Source organism: Xenopus laevis, chromosome 8L (assembly GCF_017654675.1).
Source record: "Xenopus laevis strain J_2021 chromosome 8L, Xenopus_laevis_v10.1, whole genome shotgun sequence".
NCBI classification, from domain to species: Eukaryota; Metazoa; Chordata; class Amphibia; order Anura; family Pipidae; genus Xenopus; species Xenopus laevis.
This window is the reverse complement of record NC_054385.1, coordinates 11,755,113-11,778,028: the sequence shown is the minus strand read 5'-3', so window position 1 is coordinate 11,778,028 and position 22,916 is coordinate 11,755,113. Positions and strand designations below refer to the sequence as shown.

The 22,916-nt window shown below is 44.7% G+C and overlaps 1 protein-coding gene across 4 annotated transcripts in view; it reads right to left on the bottom strand.

Moving 5' to 3' along the window:
* LOC121397098 overlaps positions 1-22,916 on the bottom strand; it is a 96,559-nt gene that overhangs the window by 10,461 nt on the left and 63,182 nt on the right. For 3 of the 4 annotated variants that reach the window (XM_041573232.1, XM_041573233.1, XM_041573234.1), the window contains exons 3-5: positions 6,061-6,456; positions 5,628-5,756; positions 4,016-4,174 (exon numbers count right to left, since the gene is read on the bottom strand). In XM_041573232.1, the coding sequence (XP_041429166.1) occupies positions 5,675-5,756; positions 6,061-6,456 (478 nt within the window). In that variant the 3' untranslated portion in view covers positions 4,016-4,174; positions 5,628-5,674. Of the gene's footprint in view, positions 1-4,015; positions 4,175-5,627; positions 5,757-6,060; positions 6,457-16,323; positions 16,474-22,916 lie in introns of those variants that run through there. The other variant, XM_041573236.1, reaches the window with a different exon arrangement.

Here is a 22,916-nt window from a genome sequence, read left to right as displayed (position 1 = left end):
ATGATGGTATAAGATCCATTGTGCTCTCTGGCTATTACTTTATTTACATGTGACATGTCTGTAATTGTACACGGGGACTGCAGCCTGTTGAGAGGCACTGGAACATATATTCCATTAATACTGACTTGTCTTTTTATTTGGATACAGACACCTACATATTACACTTATACAGGGAATCAGCTGAAATGGGCTTCTGATGGCAGCCCTGCCCCCCAATCTACTAACACATGTGGGTGTCAAAAGTGCCTAAAATCTCCCCATATTCCTCTCTAATGGGAGTGAGAGCAGGAAAACTTATAGTTCTAAGGCAATGGGTGTTTGGTTTACTTGTTTTTGTAGTTTTTTTCTGAACCATTAGACAATTTTCTCTGCCTCTGCTGTAAATGCCAACGGTCATTTTCCAACAGTCATTTGCCAACGGTCATTTTCCAACGGTCACACTCATCGTAGCGACAGTCAGTGGCCTCAGCACTAGAGTGGGGGACGGTTCAGAGAGGCCTTAAGTAGAAAGACAAGTAGCACAAATCAGAAGAATAAATGTCTGCCCTTAGGATTCCTGCCATTATGGGTGCAGGGGGCACTGATCAGAGCAGAGCTGGTTTATGGGAAGCAGGCACACTGGGTACATGCAGGGGGAAATGGATTCAATAGGAATGTGGCCCCTGTATGATATAACCAAGGAATCATAGAGCATGGATGGGATCTGTAGTCCTGTTTACAAGCCAGCCCTGATCCATGACATTATAAGCAATACAAACGCTACCTACCTCTTATGGTCAACCCTTATAGTGCATCATGGGAGATGAAGGCCCTTTCCACATGCCAGGATAAAAGTCTACAGCCTGGTTGCCCACATTTTGTCAGCTAAATAGCACACGCAACAGCAGTCAGGCTCCCTCACTTCCAGTAATAGCCTTATAGTGGGTAAAGACCTCACAGTGCATTATGGGATCTGTAGTTTATGCATTGCCATTTATTTGCTCCTTCTAACAGTCTCTTATTTCTCCCTAAAAGTGAAATATCCTGTGCGATTTGAAGAGAGAGAGAGAGATATTGTGAGAGAGAGCGATTTGAGAGAGAGAGAGCGATTTGAGAGACAGCTATTGTGAGAGAGAGAGAGATCAAAAGAAGAAGAGAGAAGCAAGGAGAAGAAGAAGAGAAAGAAGAAGAAGAAAAGAAGAAAGAAGAGAAAGAAGACTTCATTGACCCCCTGCCAGAGATAACATCTTCCCATTTGGGATCCTCTGGACAAAGTACTGCTCCTGTATTTCCCCTCTATAACATGTGCTTGGAACAGTAAGATTAGCTTATCCCTTGCTGTAGGAGTTGCCATGTTGCTCATTATAGATGTAGCTATTGCTGTTCTTCTTTATTCTCACCTGTAGATTTGTGAGTCGGGGGATTCATCTTTTATCTGTCCCTGTACATGGCAGCCCCCCCCTCCCCGGTTGGTCCCAACCCACTATTGTCCCTGAAATTGACTGTACAGCCCCACCCCAGCAATGCACTTTATCCCACTAGTAAAAACTGGACTGTATGTTTCCCAATTCCTGGGCACCCCTAACATGGGGCTCCGCTGGAAAATGTCCAGGGTGGGGCAAATGATGTATTATGCAAATTAGAGCAGATGGGGAGCCAATCAGAGCATTAGAAAAGTTCCAGTTCAACCGGTTCATGAAAACACAATAAAATAGGGCTCATTTACTATTGCGCTGGGCATAATATCATGACAAATAAATCCTATTAGTAAATGTGCTTGTTCCTATGTGCTGTCCCTATACATATGGCACCTCTCCACGTTAACTCTAACCTTCCCAAATCTCTATTTTATATTACAGGGGCGTCGGAGATGGGCCTGCGTGCCATCATGGACCTTTATATAAAAGGCAATCAGAAGGTAAGTCTGCTCTCTAAAGTGGCTGCTGATAAAGGTACCCGAGGGGTTTAAAGGGGATACTAACCCAATGATAAACATTGTGTATTTCCATATAATGTGATTAAATAGAAATATAACAGGGTTTAGCTTAGTGTTTGCCCCGACTGTTACAATTCCCATATTTAGTGTTAGAACCTACTAGTGAGAGATTCCATGTTATTTGCTCTGTCTATAGAGATCAATGTAACAGCTCCCCTAGTGGTAATAAATACTTATTGCTTTGGCTTATTGTGCCTATGGGAAGAAATTGTTACTCTCATTATTACTGGGGATTAAACACAAACTGCTGGAAAACCTTAATGTCTTCTTGTTTCTTACATTTCTCTAGGGCTTAGAGTGGATCTACACGGAGGAGGAGGGGATCTGTGAGATCCTGGAGTTTGAGGGACCACTGGCGGCCCTTTATTTGAAGTGCATGAGGCAGGACATCATATGCCAAATGAAATGGCACTCTTTGATTATTGGGATGGCCAAAGACAACATGCGAAACACCAGGTGGTGGAAGATCAGATTGATGTCCGAGTTCCAGCAGGACAAGAGGAAGGCCAAAGCCCAACTGAGATACCTCTACAAAATACTAGAGGCGATAACAGGGCAATTCTCCGAAGAACATGGAGAGATATCCAGGTACAGCATCTAATGAATATATTTCTTAAAATATCACTATTTTGTAATGGAAAGTATAAGGGGCTGATGTATTGAAATCCATTGCAATGCTGTGATTTTGTGAAAAACAACCACAAAAAGAACATATAACTCCTGCGCAACTGAAACCTATTGAGATGCCATAGAAACCAATGGGAAGTGTATATTCATCATTTGGCAAGGAATTGGGATTGATCAAAAGGCTTGAAAATAAAGAGAAACCTGCGATTTGCAACTTGTCCCATGATCACAAAAAGTCGAGGGAAATGGTGCAAAAGCATTTAGTATAGTAATGTTAATTTGCGTACCTGCCATATTTTCTGATTAAAATGCCCCAAAATGTAATGGAATTTCTACAGAGATATCACTTGCTAATGTAAAAACCTGTGGTATGAGTTTAACGTTATTTTGTTTGTTTTTGCAGACAGCCCTCACATCCACCAAGCGGCCCACAACACCACCGGCAGTTTCCTCTGTGTAAGTCATCTTCATGACACAGAGGTGAGTGAGCCATTCGCAATTCCACCAGCGCTGCCTCCACTCTAATCCACCATAATTCCACACATGGTGCTCCCCCCTTATAACTAAAATATGGTCCCATAGACAGGAGCACCCTTAAGCCACTTAGTAGACCCTGCATTCCTTTCCACTCCATCCCTCAGACTTAAGAAGCCGGGTCTATAGTCTGCCTGCGGTCCAATGGAATGGAATGGAATGCAGTGTTCACCTAGCAGCTTAATGGCGCTCATGTGTATGCTACCATATTCCCCTCTGTTTCAATTCCCTCCACTGTAATTCCACCAGCGGTGCCCCCACTTACACCTGTAATATAGTTTCACAGACAGGAGCACCCTTAAGCTGCTCGGTAGACCCTGCATTTCTTTTTACTCCATCCCACAGCCTGCAAAGCCGGGTCTGTAGGCTACTTGGGGTCCAATGGAATGAAAGGAATGCAGTGTTCACCTAGCAGCTTAATGGTGCTAATGCGTATGCTGCCCTATTCCCTTCTGTTTCCCTCACCCTGCTTCCCTTGCTTTAATTTGGTGCATTGATCCTGGGAGAAAATCCGATCGCCGTTAAGGGGTCAGGAAGGAATTTTTTCCTCTAGTGAAGCAGATCTTGCTAGAGGTTTTTGCCTTCCTCAGGATCAAATAGCATAGTTTATCTAATTATTATCAATAAAACTGTGACTTACACAGATTTAACACCAAGCTGTTGTGTGTGTGTCTTTATTCTGGGTACTGGTCACATTTGGGAGGGGTAACATATAGACGGGGCGGGATGTGTGAAAATGGAATGAATAAGCTGAGAAGAAACAGAAAAGTTAAAGAAGAATGAACGTGAAATTTACCCATGTTCTTGTTTTATAAAAAACTCTGCTTTCCATGGTATAAGTCAGTGTGATTCCTTACACCCCACCCAGCACTTCAGTACCTGTGAGTGACACGTGCCAGTCCTCCCGTGGGTACAGCTGGATTAACTGGTTGGAGATTCTGTTTCTAATGGTCATTCCTGGGAATCTCCCTCCATTCCCCATCATTGAATGTAGTCTGTATACTCATGTTCCCACTGGCATATACAGACATAACAAAGCTGGAGGGAAAGATAAAAATATATATAATTGAGTTTGAAGTGATACTGACTCTCAAATGTATTGCAGTAAGAACAAATCCTTCTAAAAGGGAAGTAAAAACACAAGACACATTTCAGTGCACAGGGATGTTATCCATAAGGCACAATTCAGCAGGTACGATCCCATTCTCCCTTTCATAGTCAGACATTTCTGGTGCTATCGCCATAGGGGTGAAGGTTAAAGTGCACAACACAATATTCATTGGACAGATAAGAAGTTGCCTGTGGGTACAAAGCCTAAACCTGTCTCTGTAGGGATACTTGTGCAGTCATTGCCCCCGTGTACTCCGAAAGCAAAGCAAAAGAACAATAATGTACAGAATCCATCCATGTTATAGAACCCCCATACTAAGGGAAATTATTTCTGATTTGTGACACACAGGTAACTATTTTCTATGAGATCCATTCCCTTTTCCAATTATATGGATCCCCTGTCCTGTTGTTACTTTTGCTCCCCCCAGAATTTTATTTTAAAAACAGATCTTGGTTAGGGCAGAATGAGGGGGTGTAACTATATAGAAAGTAGGCCCTGTCACTGTTGGGGGGGGGGAGTAATGACTGATCAGCAGTATTACAACAAATATTTTATTCCTTACTTCCTACTTAGAAGTGGATTGGTATCTTTATGGATATACAGAGATTTCAGTGGATATATGTAAAGCCCCAGATACACAGATGTTAATAAAAATGAGTATTAATGTACAAGGTTGCTGCACCTAACACTATATCTCCTGTACTGAGTCCTGTGATCTACCCACAGCGCTTGTCTTCCATTGCCGGCCGTCCCACCTCCATATGATGTTGTGCATTAGGCCTAGTTAGGATTTTACCCCCCTCTTGACTAAAGTCAGCCATAGACGAGCCATTCAGGTGTATTTTCAGGTCAAACAGAAGGAACACGTATGAGGGTCGGCTTTCTGTTGTGCTGATCTTTTGTTCAAACAGCAGCTTCTCTATTTACTTATCTGCCAAAACCCCCTGAACTGAGCAACATGATGTACTGGCAGATTATATTTATACACCTATCTGATTCCCAAACTGACCAAAGTCCATGGGGTACAAGGTAGGAGATGGATAAGGGGTGCAAGGAGAAGCAAGCAGATCTGTATTCATGGTGCAACTGCTCCATGTGGGGAGAGGTGACCTGTACCAATTTAAATAATGAATAGTGATATAATGACGACAGTGTGCAATAATGGTGGCCTGCACTTGTTCTCTGCCTTCCACTTAATAAATGAACCCTGGGTCTTACTGACACATGTATGACACTATGTAGGCCAGACCATATGTACTCAAAAGGTGAAAGAGACATAACCACATCTGCATACTTACATTAGTGAACAGGACCCCTACTGAAAGGTGAACACATTGGTGGCCAAGGGAAAAAGAAACATTGGGGTTCAGTGAAACTTACCTCTAAAATTCAGCAGCAGATACTTCTTCACCCCCTTTGGTGGCTTCTTATCCGGTGGATCCTTCATCCTTCTCCAGCGGCAGCAGAGTCAGCGACAGCAGCAGGAACTGTGCCCACATGCTGGTGGCCCTGTGCAGAATGAGAGAGGCACTGGGAAATCAGAATAAAGGACATTACACTGCATTCAGGCCGACAGTGGCATCTGGTGGGTTAACTCTGTGCAGCAGCCACAGGTAGCCACGGGCACACTTACTGCACTGTAATGCTCACTCACTCACACTCCCTCTCTGACGTGCAGACAAACAAGCAGAATTAAGGTCTCACCCACATGGCAGCAGCAGCACCATTTTGGTGGGCAGGTAGTTGCTTCCATACATACATGCCAACATATTACTTGGGTATAATCTCCCATAACCCCCTGCTCTGATCAGACCTTGTGGGATGTAGTAGATCCTTCTCCGCTGGTGCAGTAGGTAGAAAATCAGTAAAGCAGAGTAAGTCAGGGCACTGAGGTTGGCAGAATATCACTGGGTTGTCCAAGAGCTGAATCTGAGTCTGGTGGAGAGGTGGGAAAAGATAAGTGGTACTGACTCCCCTCTGTGCTCCTCCATGTTCCACACCAGGCTTTGGTGGTATCTGTTCAAAGCTTTCTCTGCAACCACTTCCGGAAATGTAATCAGATTCTCCTTCTTGAGTTAAACTCTGAATGAAATACATCCCCACTCTCACTTTACTGTGCAAGGTCCTTCTCAATCCTCCAGTTATTGACATCATTGTATGGGGAGCAGGTGACCTGTTGCTGGTGGGAGCTCCCACGCCCCCTTCATATCTGCACAAAGAGAAGATCTATGTAAGCCTGCAGTCCAGTCACATTTAAAGGGAAAGTATTACCTGGGTCATTTATAATGCCCTGCAAGTGAGAACAGGAGGAGACAATGAGGATTCTCATTGAGTTTAGTTCCAAACTGATGGCAGAATAGATTTTCAATGTGCTCCCAAATGAGGCTGCTGGGTAAATAGTCACCTCACAGGGTACGTGTGTTTGTGCGAGTGAAGCCAAAAAGGGACAGGTTTGCCACGAGTGTTCCTGAGAGAGATCTGAGAGCCCAACACCACTTCCAATGGGTGATCTGGGAAAGGCCTCCCTGGTTTGTACAAACTGCCACTGTTTCCATGACAACACAAGTCAAGTGCAGCAAGTGAGTGCATTTGTGTTACTCTTTAGCTCCAGGCTGCCTAGAAAGGCACTGCTCATGATGTGGTTGTGGTGCCTGGAATGTGTTAGTAGTGACAGGTGGAGGTACAACAGTGGCAGCATCACAAGCAAGGCTATGCACCGTGCCAGCAGATGGAAGAGTAGGCACACCTAGAACAACACAATGTGAGAACACAGACACAAAAAAAAGGGATTTTGTACTCACCGAAAAACCCTTTTCTAGTAGGCCCGAACTGTCAGTGCAGACGTAGTGGTTATGTTATCGTTCACCTCTGGAGGCAGGACAGAAACTGTTGACTCCTGGCCCCTCCTCCTGTTATAAGGGCTGGCTCCACCTCCACTCCTCAGTTCGATTGAAAAGCTCAGCTGGTGGAGACAGTATAGATAGAAAGAAGAGCAAGAGACAACAGGCAGAAAGATAGCGAAAAAGATGTCCGGAACCCATACTAAAATCAGCCTGGGTGGGACTTACTGCACTGACAGTTCGGGCCTACTAGAAAAGGGTTTTTCGGTGAGTACAAAATCCCTTTTTCTCTAGTCGGCCCTCCTGTCAGTGCAGACGTAGTGGGATGTCCAAAAGCTGTCCCCAATTAGGGTGGGTAAAAAAAACTGTAAACTGTGTAGCTGAAATTGACAGTCAGTGTGGCACTGTAGCTTATAAAACTTAATGAAGGTATTCGGTGAAGCCCAAGTGGCCGCCTTGCAAATTTGTTCGGCAGTTGCCAGATTCTGTAGTGCCCAGGATGTACTCTGTGCCCTGGTGGAGTGAGCTTTGACTGATAAAGGTCTTGGCTGGTGGTCGAAATCATAAGCTGTGTTTATAGTCTCTACCAACCACCGAGCAATCGTCCTCTTGGAAACGGCTAGTCCCTTGTGGGATACCGCATAAGAGACAAATAGAGAGTCAACACGTCTGTAAGACGATGACCTTTTAACGTAGATTCTCAGCGCCCGAACTACATCCAGGGTGTGAAGAAGTTGTTCACGATCATTGGCTGGTCGAGGGCAAAAGGATGGTAAAACAATGTCCTGATTGATGTGGAAATCGGACACGACTTTTGGTAAGAACCCTGGCAGTGTTCGAAGTACAACCTTGTCGGTATGGAAAGAAATCCAGGGTTCCCTACAGGAAAGGGCAGCCAATTCAGACACTCGCTTAGCGGACGTGATGGCCACTAGGAAGGCAACTTTAAGGGATAACCACTTGAGGTCACAGGATGCGAGTGGTTCAAAAGGCGGTTTTTGTAGGGCACGGAGCACGAGTGGTAAGTCCCAGGTAGAAAGTGGCTGTCTAAGTGGTGGACGCTTTCGTGCAACACCCTTAAAAAATTGTTGAATTTCCGGTTTGTCAGCCCAACGTTCATGAGTTAAAACTGCTAGAGCTGAGACCTGCGATTTAAGAGTTCGGAGAGCAAGGCCTTTCCTGAAACCATCAGTGAGGAACTCAATGACAACAGCAGGCAAAGTATCGTCCCAGTGGGAACCACGATGGCGGCACCACGTTAAAAAAGTCTTCCACACTTTATGATATGCTTTAGTTGTGGACTGTTTGCGAGCTTGAAGCAAAATGTCTATTGCGTACTGTGAGTACCCCTGCTGGGTCCACCAGTCGCTCTCAAGAGCCACGCCGTTAAACGCAGCAACGGCAAGTTGGGGTGATTAATTGGTCCTTGAGTGAGCAAGTCTGGACGTTCCGGCAATCGCCACGGTTTGGATACAGACAGTCGAATTAGATCCGTGTAAGACACTCTGTTCGGCCAGTCGGGTGCTATCAGAATAGTGGTGGCATTGCTTTGCTTTAGTTTGGAGATCACCCTGGGGAGGATGGCCAGGGGTGGAAATGCGTACACTGTGTGGAAGTCCCAAGGGATGACCAAGGCGTTGACGAACGCCGCTCTCGGATCTTTTGTTCTGGCACAATATAGAGGGAGTTTGTGGTTGTGCTTGGAGGCTAACATGTCGATTTGTGGAGTGCCCCATTTGTTCACTAATTGTTGGAACACAGCATCGTTGAGCGACCATTCCCCGTGGTCGAGCGTAGTTCTGCTCAGGTAATCTGCCTCCCAATTCAGTATTACCGGTATGAAGACCGCAGAAAGGTTGGTCACTGTGAGCTCTGCCCAGTGTAATATCCTGGACACCTCCTGCATTGCCAATCTGCTGCGTGTGCCGCCCTGTTTATTGACATATGCCACTGCCGTGGCGTTGTCGGATTGCACCCGGACGGCTTGGCACCGTAGGAATGGGGTCCAACCCTCTAGGGCTAAGGCGATCGCTCGGAGTTCCAGAATGTTGATCGGTAAGGCAGCTTCTCCCGGACTCCAAGTGCCCTGTAAGGTGTGGTTGCGATAAACCGCTCCCCAGCCGGTGAGACTGGCATCTGTAGTTACGATTTCCCACTGGGGGGGAGCCCAACTTCTGCCCCTCTGGAGGTTGGCTGGATTCATCCACCACTCCAAACTCTGAAGCGTTAAGCTGGATATGGTGATGAGTTGGTTCAAATTCTTGTGGTTTTTGTTCCACTGACCCAGAAAATTGTTCTGAAGTGGGCGAAGGTGGAATCTGGAGAACGGGATTGCTTCCAGGGCAGACACCATGAAGCCCAGGAGACGGAGACAGTCCTCTGCTGAATTCGTCTGAGATGTTTTGAATTTTGTGGTTGCGTGAACTAGTCTGTCCACCTTGTCTTGAGGTAGGAATACTCGCTGCAGTCGGGAGTTGAAGTCCAGACCCAGAAATCGGATGGTCTGGGTTGGTTGAAGTGCACTTTTGCGGTAGTTTATTAGCCAGCCGTGTTGTGATAACACCTGGAGGCAGGAGTGAGTGTCTATGGTTGCCTGGGATGCCGAAGGGGCTGAAATGAGTAGATCGTCCAGGTAAGGTAGGATTTTGATTCCTAACATTCTGAGGTAGGCTATCACTGGTGTTAGAACCTTGGTAAAAACTCGTGGTGCAGTACAAAGTCCAAAGGGCAAGGCAGTAAACTGGTAATGAAGGTCACCTATAGCAAAACGGAGGTAACGGCAGGATGCTGGACAAATGGGCACGTGAAGATACGCATCCTGAAGGTCTATGGATGTCATGAAGTAGTTTGGTTCCATAGTCGCAATCACTGATCGAATGGACTCCATTTTGAATTTTTGACTGGAGACCAAGGTGTTGAGGGCCTTGAGGTTTAGCACCGGCCTGAATGAGCTGTCTTTTTTTCTGACTAAAAATAGATTGGAGTAAAACCCTCGAAAACGTTGAGTTTGTGGTACCGATTGTATCACTTCCGCCTGCAGTAAGGATTGGACCGCCCGTTGGAGTAACGGCGCTCGGTTGGGAGTAGTCGATGAAATACGGAATCTGTTGATGGGAAGATGTGTGAAAGGAATCCGGTAACCTTGATGGATTATGGTGAGGACCCAAGTATCTGTGACGTGTGTTTGCCAAGCGCCTAAGTATCTCTGTAACCTGCCGCCCACCTGATTGTGTCCTTGGAGGGCCGAGTCAGGCAGATGTGGATCTATTGGGGATAGATTTCTTGACGTTGGTTCGTGCCTGCTGGTGCCAAGGTGGTCTGGTGCGCTTGTTCGTCTGGTCGGAGGGCGTTGGTCTGAATGCTGACCGAAAGGGCCGAAAGGGGCGGGATTGGGGGGACCAATTTTTTCTATTTGGGAATCTAGTAGAATGGTCAAATCGTGGTTTTTTTCCCGTGGGAAGGAAAGTGCTTTTCCCCTCCAGTGACATCCGATATTATCTGTTTAAGATCCGGACCAAAAAGGGATTCGCCTGTGAAGCGAAGTGACAACAGTCTCATCTTGGAAGCCGTGTCGCCTGACCAGTGTTTGAGCCATAAGGCACGTCGTGTTACAACGGTATTCGCTGTTGCTTTTGCTGCTAACCTGGTAACTTCCATGGCTGCTTCGGCAAGGAAGGAGAATGTGGTAGCGAGTTTGTTAACTTCTGACTGTAGTGCAAGTGCCGAAGATGGTGGATGGGTGGCAAGTTCCTGAGCCCGATGTTGTGCTGTACGGGCTAAACCCGCTGAAGCAATAGCCGGCCTGAGAATTGCTGCTGCTTGGACATAGGACCTCTTAAGAGTAGATTCCATGCGGCGATCTAAGGGATTCTTAAAGGCCGCTTCTTCAGCCGGTAAGGCCGTGTGTCTGGACAGGCGTGCTACCGCTGAATCAACTCTCGGGGCTTTTTCCCACTTCTTGTGGTATTCTTCCGGAATTGGATATGTTTTGAAAAAACGTTGAGTGAGAGCAATCCGTCTCTCTGGTTGATTCCATTCAGTTTCAATTGCTTGTGTGATTGAATTGAACACTGGAAAGGCTAATTTAGATTTTTTCTGGACGCCTAACAACTTGTCGGCCTTAGATAGTGCCACCGTTTCATCTTTAATCTCCAGTGTTTGCATCATTTCCCTAAGCAACTTTTTAGTGACTTCTGGATTTGTAGTTTGAATGCGTTCATCTTCGGAATCAGACTCAGTAGAATGATCAGACAAGTCTTTCTGTAAGTAGGGAATGTCTTCCTGATCCGAGTCTGAAGCTAACCCTTCTTCTGAATCTGAAGTGTAGTCTAATGTGAGTGCAGCTTTACGCTTTTTGTTTTGTTTGCCTGATTGAGCATTGTCAGAAGAGGTTGTTGGAAAAGGCTGAACGGATTTCATGATCCATTGTAAGAAGTCCCCAAATTGTGGCGGGACTGGATTTGAGGAGCTTGGTTGGTTCCAGGGTGGCACTGGAGAAGCATCCCCAGTGACCTGCAGTGGAGTAGGTGGTTGTGATGGAGACAAAATGGGTCCAGGAGATGACCGTCTGTCATCTGAGTTGGCTGGGTCAGGGGGTGGTTGAGACAGGGTATATTGTGGTGATAAAATAGGTGGTCCCTGGGCCTCTGCATTTTTGTTGGCTTTACAGTCAGAGCAATAATTTCTGTCTGATCTCCGTAAGGAATGTCTACAGGTTTTGCACTTTGGTAGTTTTTCTGTTTTTTTTTGTCTTTTTAATGGACTGTATATCAGCTCTCAATTCTGTTAGTGAGTCTGATTTTTCCATGGTTGTTGAATGTGTTCAAAAACAAAAACGAATCCACTCACCCCTGGGGAAGAAACGTTTCTGTAAGCTGGTAGCTAAGAGTGTCACAAGTTGTCCCTGCTGATGGTCTCCGTGATTAGTGGAATAATTTGTTGGAAAAGGTTGCACTGAATTAACCTGCACCCACACTAGAGCTGGTGTGTGAGCCGCAGTGAGAAAGAGCGACCGCGCCTGATAACATGGATGCGCCTATGCCTTGGCGTGAAACACTGGCGTGGTGCGTATAGAGATACATGTGCGGCCCGTACTGATGACGTCAGTGCGCCAACGCCGCGAAGAGCCTTTGGCGCGTCTATGCGGCGAGGTCTGTTGCTAGTCAACCGGCCTTTACCGCGATCCCACATGCTGCTGCTTTTCCCTCCATGCAGAAGATTAGGGACCACTAGGAAGGTACTAAAACTAGCAAGAGGACACAGGTAGTACTTGCGCGCGTCTAAAGACCATGCGACTCTGTGAATACCTACCCTGTGCAAAGAATACTTGCTGCACTGATCACTCTCTGATCTGATCTCGATAATTATAGAACAACCTAGTGAACATAGCGGGTAGCTCTGCATACCCTATAGGTTGTGTGCCTGTGACAGCTCTGCATGTCACCTATGGCCAGTTGGAGCCGTCAAAATCTGCGTTGTAGCAGGCTCAGGTTGGAAACTTGCATCAAGGGAACAGTTCAGCATGTCCCATAACTGATGTAGAATCCTCATTGCTTGTAGAAAGTAAAAATCACTAAAAAATAAAAGAGATTGAAAGAAAAGAATTTATCTGTCCATAACCTCCTGAGGCAGGACAAAGAACTGAGGAGTGGAGGTGGAGCCAGCCCTTATAACAGGAGGAGGGGCCAGGAGTCAACAGTTTCTGTCCTGCCTCCAGAGGTGAACGATAACATAACCACTACGTCTGCACTGACAGGAGGGCCGACTAGAGAAAACACATTTTTCATTTTTTTTATCAATAAAAATCAATTTGTTGTCAGTGGAAAAAAAAATATTTTCTTCTAAATTATTTTGCAGAATTTTGCCTGGACAATAAAAAACAAAAAGCTGGGTGAATCTAGGATACATTTACCTGGAGAGCCAATTGCTTTACATGAGATTTCAGCTCCTCTGACTGAAATAATAAGGATATTAGAAGAAACTGAGGGGTTGTTCTGTGACCATATAAAGGCACAAGGCTGCAGGCTGAGTTATACAGTGAACTCTGAGTATCACTTGTGTATTATAAGGGATAATGTACCCCCTACTGTAAATGATAAGGATATTAGAAGTCACTGAGGGGTTCTGTGACCATATAAAGGCACAAGGCTGCAGGCTGAGTTATACAGGGAACTCTAAGCATCACTTGTGTATTATAAGGGATAATGTACCCCTACTGTAAATGATAAGGATATTAGAAGTCACTGAGGGGTTCTGTGACCATATAAAGACACAAGGCTGCAGGCTGAGTTATACAGGGAACTCTGAGTATCACTCATGTATTATAAGGGATAATGTACCCCTACTGTAAATGATAAGGATATTAGAAGTCACTGAGGGGTTCTGTGACCATATAAAGACACAAGGCTGCAGGCTGAGTTATACAGGGAACTCTGAGTATCACTTGCGTATTATAAGGGATAATGTACCCCTACTGTAAATGATAAGGATATTAGAAGTCACTGAGGGATTAAAGCCATATGAAGACACAAGGCTGCAGGTTGAGTTATACAGGGAACTCCGACTACCACTCATGTATTATAATGTACCCCCCATTGTAAATGATAAGGATATTGGAAGTCCCTGAGGGGTTCTGTGACCATATGAAGGCACAAGGCTGCAGGTTGAGTTATACAGGGAACTCTCAGAATTACTCAAGTATTATAAATGATAATGTACCCCCTACTGTATATGATAAGGATATTAGAAGTTATTGAGGGATTCTGTGACTATATAAAGTAATAAGGCTGCAGGCTGAGTTATACAGGGAACTCTCAGAATTACTCAAGTATTATAAAGGATAATGTACCCCCTACTGTATATGATAAGGATATTAGAAGTTAGTGAGGGGTTATAAGGCCATATGAAGACACAAGGCTGCAGGTTGAGTTATACAGGAAACTCAGACTACCACTCATGTATTATAATGTACCCCCATTGTAAATGATAAGGATATTAGAAGTCACTGAGGGGTTGTTCTGTGACCATATAAAGGCACAAGGCTGCAGGCTGAGTTATACAGGGAACTCTGAGTATCACTCATGTATTATAAGAGATAATGTACCCCCTACTGTGAATGATAAGGATATGAGAAATCACTGAAGGGTTCTGTGACCATATAAAGTCACAAGGCTGCAGGCTGAGTTATATAGGGAACACTAAACTTCACTTATGTATTATAATGGATAATGTACCCCCACTGTAAATGATAAGGATATTAGAAGTCACTGAGGGGTTATTTGACAATATAAAGGCACAAGGCTGTAAGCTGAGTTATACAGGGAACTCTGAGTATCACTTATGTATTATAAGGGATAATGTACCCCCTACTGTAAATGATACGGATATGAGAAGTCACAAAGGGGGGTTATTTGACCATATAAAGGCACAAGGCTGCAGGCTGAGTTAAACAGGGAACTCTGAGTATCACTTGTGTATTACAAGGAATAATGTACCCCCACTGTAAATGATAAGGATATGAGAAGTCACAGAGGGGGTTTATGTCACCATATAAAGGCACAAGGCTGCAGGGCTGAGTTATACAGGGAACTCTGAGTATCACTTATGTATTATAAGGGATAATGTAACCCCTACTGTAAATGATAAGGATATGAGAAGTCACTGAGGGGGTTCTCTGGCCATATAAAGGCACAAGGCTGCAGGCTGAGTTATACAGGGAACTGAGGGTTACTGCCTGCTCTGCTCTAATTCCCCTGCAGAAATAGAGGTTGGTAGTACTAGGTAGGTACCTAATATATATGGACAGAGATAATGTGAAATGGTGAAAGGGTTACTGCCTGCTCTGCTCTCTACCTACAGAAATAAGGAGCATAAGGAGCAGTATCTCTAGATCAGTGGAGTTTAGACTTCAAGCCCCTCTTTAAGACCCAACATTTCACCTACCCCATTGCTCATAACAAGGTTACAGTCGTATGTAACTATTAGCTTTTACCCAAATCTCACTTTAACTGACCTTCAAGATGGGATTTTAGGAGAATATAATGAATAATGGTTGAATTTTACCTTTGTGTTTCATAAATGGAATAGACGTCTCATGGCTGGAACATTCCCATCAATGACCCCCCCTGCTGTGAGACACAGTGGAATATACCATCCCATTCTTCAACCAATCATCATCATCTTCTTTTATGCTGCCTGGGATTCTTATCTCCCAACAACATCCAGGGATTGTGGGATTTGTAGTTCAACAGTAGCTGGAGCATCTCATGCTGGAAATCTGTCTGCAGTGATTCTCAGTCTAAAAAGAAAGTAACAGATCAGGTGGGAGTTAAGGCCTAGATCCCTTTCATTCTCCAATATGGCGGAACAGGAGAGAGTTGTTACAAAGCAGCAAATCTGCTAAATGGACTGAAATGAACTTCAGCAGAACTCCAGGATTCAGCAGGAACAGCCCCCCTTATGGCCCTATCACAAGAGTCTTAATACATTAAGAGAAGACAGTGGAGATGATACTTAACCTTTCTGCCTGCCCAGTGCTCCTTTTTCATTTAACAACCTCATTGAGTATTTGGATATAAATAGAGGAGTCACCATGTTTATTCTACTCCCAGGTGTTCCTTATACAGGTACCCATCACTGATCTTAAAGGAGAACTAAACCCCCCTTTAGTCAAAAGTCCCCAATGGCCCTGCTCTGCTGCCCCCACCCTGCCTCGCCCTGCTCAGTGTTACCCCTGAATTGTGTCCCCTCTAGAAATAGTGACACACATGTACAGTCAGCGCAGTGGAGCTCACGGGCGACATCTACGGTATTCTCAGTAATGTGAGCACCGTATTGGCGCATGCAGAGTTGGAGAAATCTGCATGCGGAGGTCCGCTGCACTGACTCTGCATGTGCGTCACTATTTTTAGATGGGACACAATTCAGGGGTAACACTGAGCGGGGGGGGGCAAGTGGCGGGGGGGCCAGTGGGGACATTTGGCTAAAGGGGAGTTTAGTTCAACTTTAAAGGTTTGTCATGATAACATAATTTTGCAATTGCAATTTTTTATTATTTGTGGTTTTGAGTTATTTAGTTTTTTATACAGCAGCTCTCTAGTTTGTAATTTCAGCAATCTGGTTGCTAGGATCCAAATTACCCTAGCAACCATGCACTGATATGAATAAGAGACTAGAATAGGCGAGATAGTTATAAATACACTGGGCAGGATGATCAATGAATGAGCAGTTTGACTCACTGGCTCTGGAGAGAGCTGTGCCGGGTTATCAGGATCTCATTCTTTTTTCCTTTCCTCCCGTTGGTGCTGGAGTGGTCGCCTTCTGTCATACTCCTTCATCTGTGGAGAAAATGGGAGTTACACCATGCTTAGCTATGGATAAAGGGGAAGCAAACCAGAGTGTGAGCTCATATGCTTATCTCCCATAATTCCACAGTTTCTAAGATAAAAGTCAGTTTGAGGGTTATATAATTGTCATACAATTATTAATTGTATTATAGCTTAGCACCATTGTAGCTACAGCCATAGGCAATTAACAGTCCATTGGATCAGGGCTACAGCTTCCAGCCCAAAAGCCAAGAGTGGATCAACAACATACAGGGTCGGACTGGGCCGGCAGCGATAGAAAAGATGTTATTTTAGATACTGGGGCATACAACTCCCAGCATCCTCCCTGCTAGTGCAACATACAGGAATATGTGGCACAACAGGATCAAACTTTTTGTTCTATATGTGACATTTGCTACTAAAGTTACACTTCCTACGTTGAATGCACAACCCCCTGTACCCCCTCAGTGGTTGCCCCCATCACTGTCTCACTGATCTGTGTATGTCTCTAGCCATTGCTAAACTACCCAGCAGTCCCTGTGATAACTAGTAGCTGAGCTGTAGTTCAGTGACAGACACAGAGCTAAATGGGGACAGGGGGAGTCCAGTCAAGGGTCCCAGGAGATCTGATGGGGGCGCTGCTTCTAAAGCTGCTTATGTTTGGACTTTATTAGTGTTGTTTTAGACTGTGCAAGTTTGATCTGTACCTGAGCATGTGATTGGCCGTCAGTTACTGGGATATCATGCCTTATCTCCGTGACATCACTCCCAGCTCAGCTCTGATTGGCTGAAAGCTGCAAGGAAGGTGATGTAACGGCTCAGGTACAGATGACCGTTATTTCATTTCTGGACTCAGAGGTAAGAGCAGCAGATCCATTTACGGGGAGCAGGGGGGCATATTTAGATGATACAAAGGGCAATTTCGGGTGTTTTGTCACCCATCATTTATAGTAGCTTGGGTAGTGGGGCCATCGCTGCCAAAATTGTCCCATTGCCTAGCACTCTAATTGCTTGGGGAGCTGCTTGTCATGAAACTGTTCCAAATGACATGTGTGTGACAAGCAGGAAAGGGGGGAGTCATTTAAGGCAACTTGGCATGACTTTCCTGCAATAAATACACTATGATGGTATAAGATCCATTGTGCTCTCTGGCTATTACTTTATTTACATGTGACATGTCTGTAATTGTACACGGGGACTGCAGCCTGTTGAGAGGCACTGAACATATATTCTATTAATACTGACTTGTCTTTTTATTTGGATACAGACACCTACATATTACACTTATACAGGGAATCAGCTGAAAATGGGCTTCTGATGGCAGCCCTGCCCCCAATCTACTAACACATGTGGGTGTCAAAGTGCCTAAAATCTCCCCATATTCCTCTCTAATGGGAGTGAGAGCAGAAAAACTTATAGTTCTAAGGCAATGGGTGTTTGGTTTTTTTTTGTAGTTTTTTCTGAACCATTAGACAATTTTCTCTGCCTCTGCTGTAAATGCCAACGGTCATTTTCCAACTGTCATTTGCCAACGGTCATTTTCATTTGCCAACGGTCACACTCATCGTAGCGACAGTCAGTGGCCTCAGCACTAGAGTGGGGGACGGTTCAGAGAGGCTTAAGTAGAAAGACAAGTAGCACAAATTAAATGTCTGCCATTCATTATGGGTGCAGGGGGCACTGATCATCCAGCATACATGCTACCTCATTGATGGTCAACCCAACCCTTATAGTGCATCATGGGAGGAGATGAAGGCCCTTTCCACATGCCAGTGATAAAAGTCTACAGCCTGGTTGCCCAACATTTTTGTCAGCTAAATAGCACACGCAACAGCAGTCAGGCTCCCTCACTTCCAGTAATAGCCTTATAGTGGGTAAAGACCTCACAGTGCATTATGGGATCTGTAGTTTATGCATTGCCATTTATTTGCTCCTTCTAACAGTCTCTTATTTCTCCCTAAAAAGTGAAATATCCTGTGCGATTTGAGAGAGAGAGATATTGTGAGAGAGAGCGATTTGAGAGAGAGCGATTTGAGAGACAGCTATTGTGAGAGAGAGAGATCAAAGAAGAAGAGAGAAGAAGAGAGAAGAAGAAGAGAAGACTTCAGTGACCCCCTGCCAGAGATAACATCTTCCCATTTGGGATCCTCTGGACAAAGGTACTGCTCCTGTATTTCCCCCTCTATAACATGTGCTTGGAACAGTAAGATTATCTTATCCCTTGGCTGTAGGAGTTGCCATGTTGCTCATTATAGATGTAGCTATTGCTGTTCTTCTTTATTCTCACCTGTAGATTTGTGAGTCGGGGGATTCATCTTTTATCTGTCCCTGTACATGGCAGCCCCCCCCCGGTTGGTCCCAACCCACTATTGTCCCTGAAATTGACTGTACAGCCCCACCCCAGCAATGCACTTTATCCCACTAGTAAAAACTGGACTGTATGTTTCCCAATTCCTGGGCACCCCTAACATGGGGCTCCGCTGGAAAATGTCCAGGGTGGGGCAAATGATGTATTATGCAAATTAGAGCAGATGGGGAGCCAATCAGAGCATTAGAAAAGTTCCAGTTCAACAGGTTCATGAAAAACACAATAAAATAGGGCTCATTTACTATTGCGCTGGGCATAATATCATGACAAATAAATCCTATTAGTAAATGTGCTTGTTCCTATGTGCTGTCCCTATACATATGGCACCTCTCCACATTAACTCTAACCTTCCCAAATCTCTATTTTATATTACAGGGGTGTCGGAGATGGGCCTGCGTGCCATCATGGACCTTTATATAAAAGGCAATCAGAAGGTAAGTCTGCTCTCTAAAGTGGCTGCTGATAAAGGTACCCGAGGGGTTAAAGGGGATACTAACCCAATGATAAACATTGTGTATCTTCCATATAAATGTGATTAAATAGAAATATAACAGGGTTTAGCTTAGTGTTTGCCCCGACTGTTACAATTCCCATATTTAGTGTTAGAACCTACTAGTGAGAGATTCCATGTTATTTGCTCTGTCTATAGAGATCAATGTAACAGCTCCCCTAGTGGTAATAAATACTTATTGCTTATTGTGCCTATGGAAGAAATTGTTACTCTCATTATTACTGGGGATTAAACACAAACTGCTGGAAACCTTAATGTCTTCTTGTTTCTTACATTTCTCTAGGGCTTAGAGGTCTCTGGAGAGGAGGATCTGCCCCACTGGCGGCCCTTTATTTGAAGTGCATGAGGCAGGACATCATATGCCAAATGAAATGGGCACTCTTTGATTATTGGATGGCCAAAGACAACATGCGAAACACCAGGTGGTGGAAGATCAGATTGATGTCCGAGTTCCAGCAGGACAAGAGGAAGGCCAAAGCCCAACTGAGATACCTCTACAAAATACTAGAGGCGATAAACAGGGCAATTCTCCGAAGAACATGGAGAGATATCCAGGTACAGCATCTAATGAATATATTTCTTAAAATATCACTATTTTGTAATGGAAAGTATAAGGGGCTGATGTATTGAAATCCATTGCAATGCTGTGATTTTGTGAAAAACAACCACAAAAAGAACATATAACTCCTGCGCAACTGAAACCTATTGAGATGCCATAGAAACCAATGGGAAGTGTATATTCATCATTTTGGCAAGGAATTGGGATTGATCAAAAGGCTTGAAAATAAAGAGAAACCTGCGATTTGCAACTTGTCCCATGATCACAAAAAGTCGAGGGAAATGGTGCAAAAGCATTTAGTATAGTAATGTTAATTTGCGTACCTGCCATATTTCTGATTAAAATGCCCCAAAATGTAATGGAATTTCTACAGAGATATCACTTGCTAATGTAAAAACCTGTGGTATGAGTTTAACGTTATTTTGTTTGTTTTTTGCAGACAGCCCTCACATCCACCAAGCGGCCACCAACACCACCGGCAGTTTCCTCTGTGTAAGTCATCTTCATGACACAGAGGTGAGTGAGCCATTCGCAATTCCACCAGCGCTGCCTCCACTCTAATCCACCATAATTCCACACATGGTGCTCCCCCCTTATAACTAAAATATGGTCCCATAGACAGGAGCACCCTTAAGCCACTTAGTAGACCCTGCATTCCTTTCCACTCCATCCCTCAGACTTAAGAAGCCGGGTCTATAGTCTGCCTGCGGTCCAATGGAATGGAATGGAATGCAGTGTTCACCTAGCAGCTTAATGGCGCTCATGTGTATGCTACCATATTCCCCTCTGTTTCAATTCCCTCCACTGTAATTCCACCAGCGGTGCCCCCACTTACACCTGTAATATAGTTTCACAGACAGGAGCACCCTTAAGCTGCTCGGTAGACCCTGCATTTTTTTTTACTCCATCCCACAGTCTGCACACGAGCACGGGTCTGTAGGAGCTACTTAGGGCCACATGGACATTGAAAGGAATGCAGTAGTTCACCTAGCAGCCTTATGGCCTGCTACATGCGTCATTGCTTTGCCCTATTCCCTTCTGTCTCCTCACCCTCACTTTCCGCTTGCTTTAATCGGGCTTGATCCTGGGAGAAAAATTCCACACTCACCCCCGATACAGCCGTTAGGGTCAGGAAGGAATTATTCCTCTAGTGAAGCCAGGATCTTGTGTTAGAGCCGTTTTTTGCCTTCACTCCAAGAGATCACAAATAAGCATCAGCTTTATTCTAATTATTCATCAATAAACTGTGAGCTTACCACAATTTCAACACCAAAGCTGTTGCTGATGTGTGTCTTATTCTTGAATTGGCTACTGGTCACATTATGGGAGGAATAGCGACCACACCTGGGTTGCGTTAACATAATAGGCCCGAACACCGGTAACACATAGACCGAGGCCTCCGAGCACGCATGAATCGACGGCCAGAAACTGGGAATGATATTTAAGATCCGCAGACAAAACCAGCAACACGTTAAAAGAAGACATGCGAACCACAAAAGATGAACTGTGAAATCTTACACCGAGTCCATTCGTTTTATAAAAACTCTGTATTTCCACTGAGGTATTAAAATCAGTGTGCATTCCTTTACACACCCACCCAAGCACTTCGAAAAGGTACTCTTGTGCATTGACACTGCCAGATCCCCTGTGATGAGGGTACAGCCTGGCATTAACTCCGCGTTAGAGATTCTGTTCATTCTTACATGGTGCACTCTCTCCTGGGAATCTCCCCTTCCAGCTCTCCTCCATCAGTTGAATGTAGTCTGTATTACTCATGTTCCCACTGGCATATACTCAGACATAACTCAACAGCTGAGAGGGAAGATAAAATAATATAAATTGAGGTCTGTGCACAAGTGATTACTGACTCTCACAATGTTGTGGCATGCGACACAGTAAGCAACAATCCTTCTAAAGGGCGGACTAGTAAAAACACCAAGGACACATACTTTTTTACTGTATTTCAGTGCACAGGAGAATGTTACTCCATAAGCACAACTTCAGCAGGCTCAACGGATCCATTCTCCCTTTTCATAGTTCAGACATTTCTTGGTGCTGACTCCGCCATTAGGGGTGAGGTTAAAGTTGCCACAACCACAAATATTTTCACAATTGGGCAGATAGAGGTTGCCTAGTGAGCAGTTTACAAGCCCAAACCTGTTCTCGCTGTAGCCGATACCATTGTGCATAGTTCCATTGCCCCCGTTGTACTGCCGCAATCAGCCACAAGACAAACCGACAAGTACACAATAATGTACTCACCAGAATCCATCCGATGTTTATAGTCACACCCCAGTTATACATAACGGGCGAAGACATTTCACGATTTCTGTGACACACAACGGTAATACTATTTTCTATGAGATATCCAATTCCCATTTCCCATAGCCCATTATATGGGATCCCCAGCTTCCTTTGTTATGCTCTTGCTCTCACCCCACATGAAATTTTTATTTTAAATAAAGAATCTGCGGTTACGAGGCCAGAATGAGGGGGTCGCATCTGTATAAACTATATAGCAAGCTCAGGCCCTGTCACCAATGTTGGCGCGCCTCTCAGGGGCACAAAGTCAGCCATGAATCTGAAGCACAATCAGCCCACAGATATAATACCAAAAACAAAATTATTCTCTCATTCAGCGGTTACATTCCTCCCTACTATTAGAACAGTGGATCACGACCTTATCTTTCATGGATATCTACAGAGCAATTTCAAGAACGTGGATGATATGTAAAAACCCCCACGCCCGAATACACAGAATGTTAATAAAACATATGAGTATATATGTACAAGTGGTTGCCGGCACCCTAACACCAATATTCTCCCATCTACTGGTCCTTGACTACTCACCCCACACGGCCGCGCTTGTCTCCATTGCCGGCCGTCCACACTCCATATGAGTTGGTGACATTAACGGCCTCGAAGTTAGGATTTTAAACCCCCCCCTCTTCGACTAAAGTCAAGACCCATAGACGAGCCATTCGAAGGTGCTATCTTTTCACCGTGATTCATAACGAGAAGAGAACACTCATGAACGTAGGTCTCGGCTTCTCTGTTGTGCTGCATCT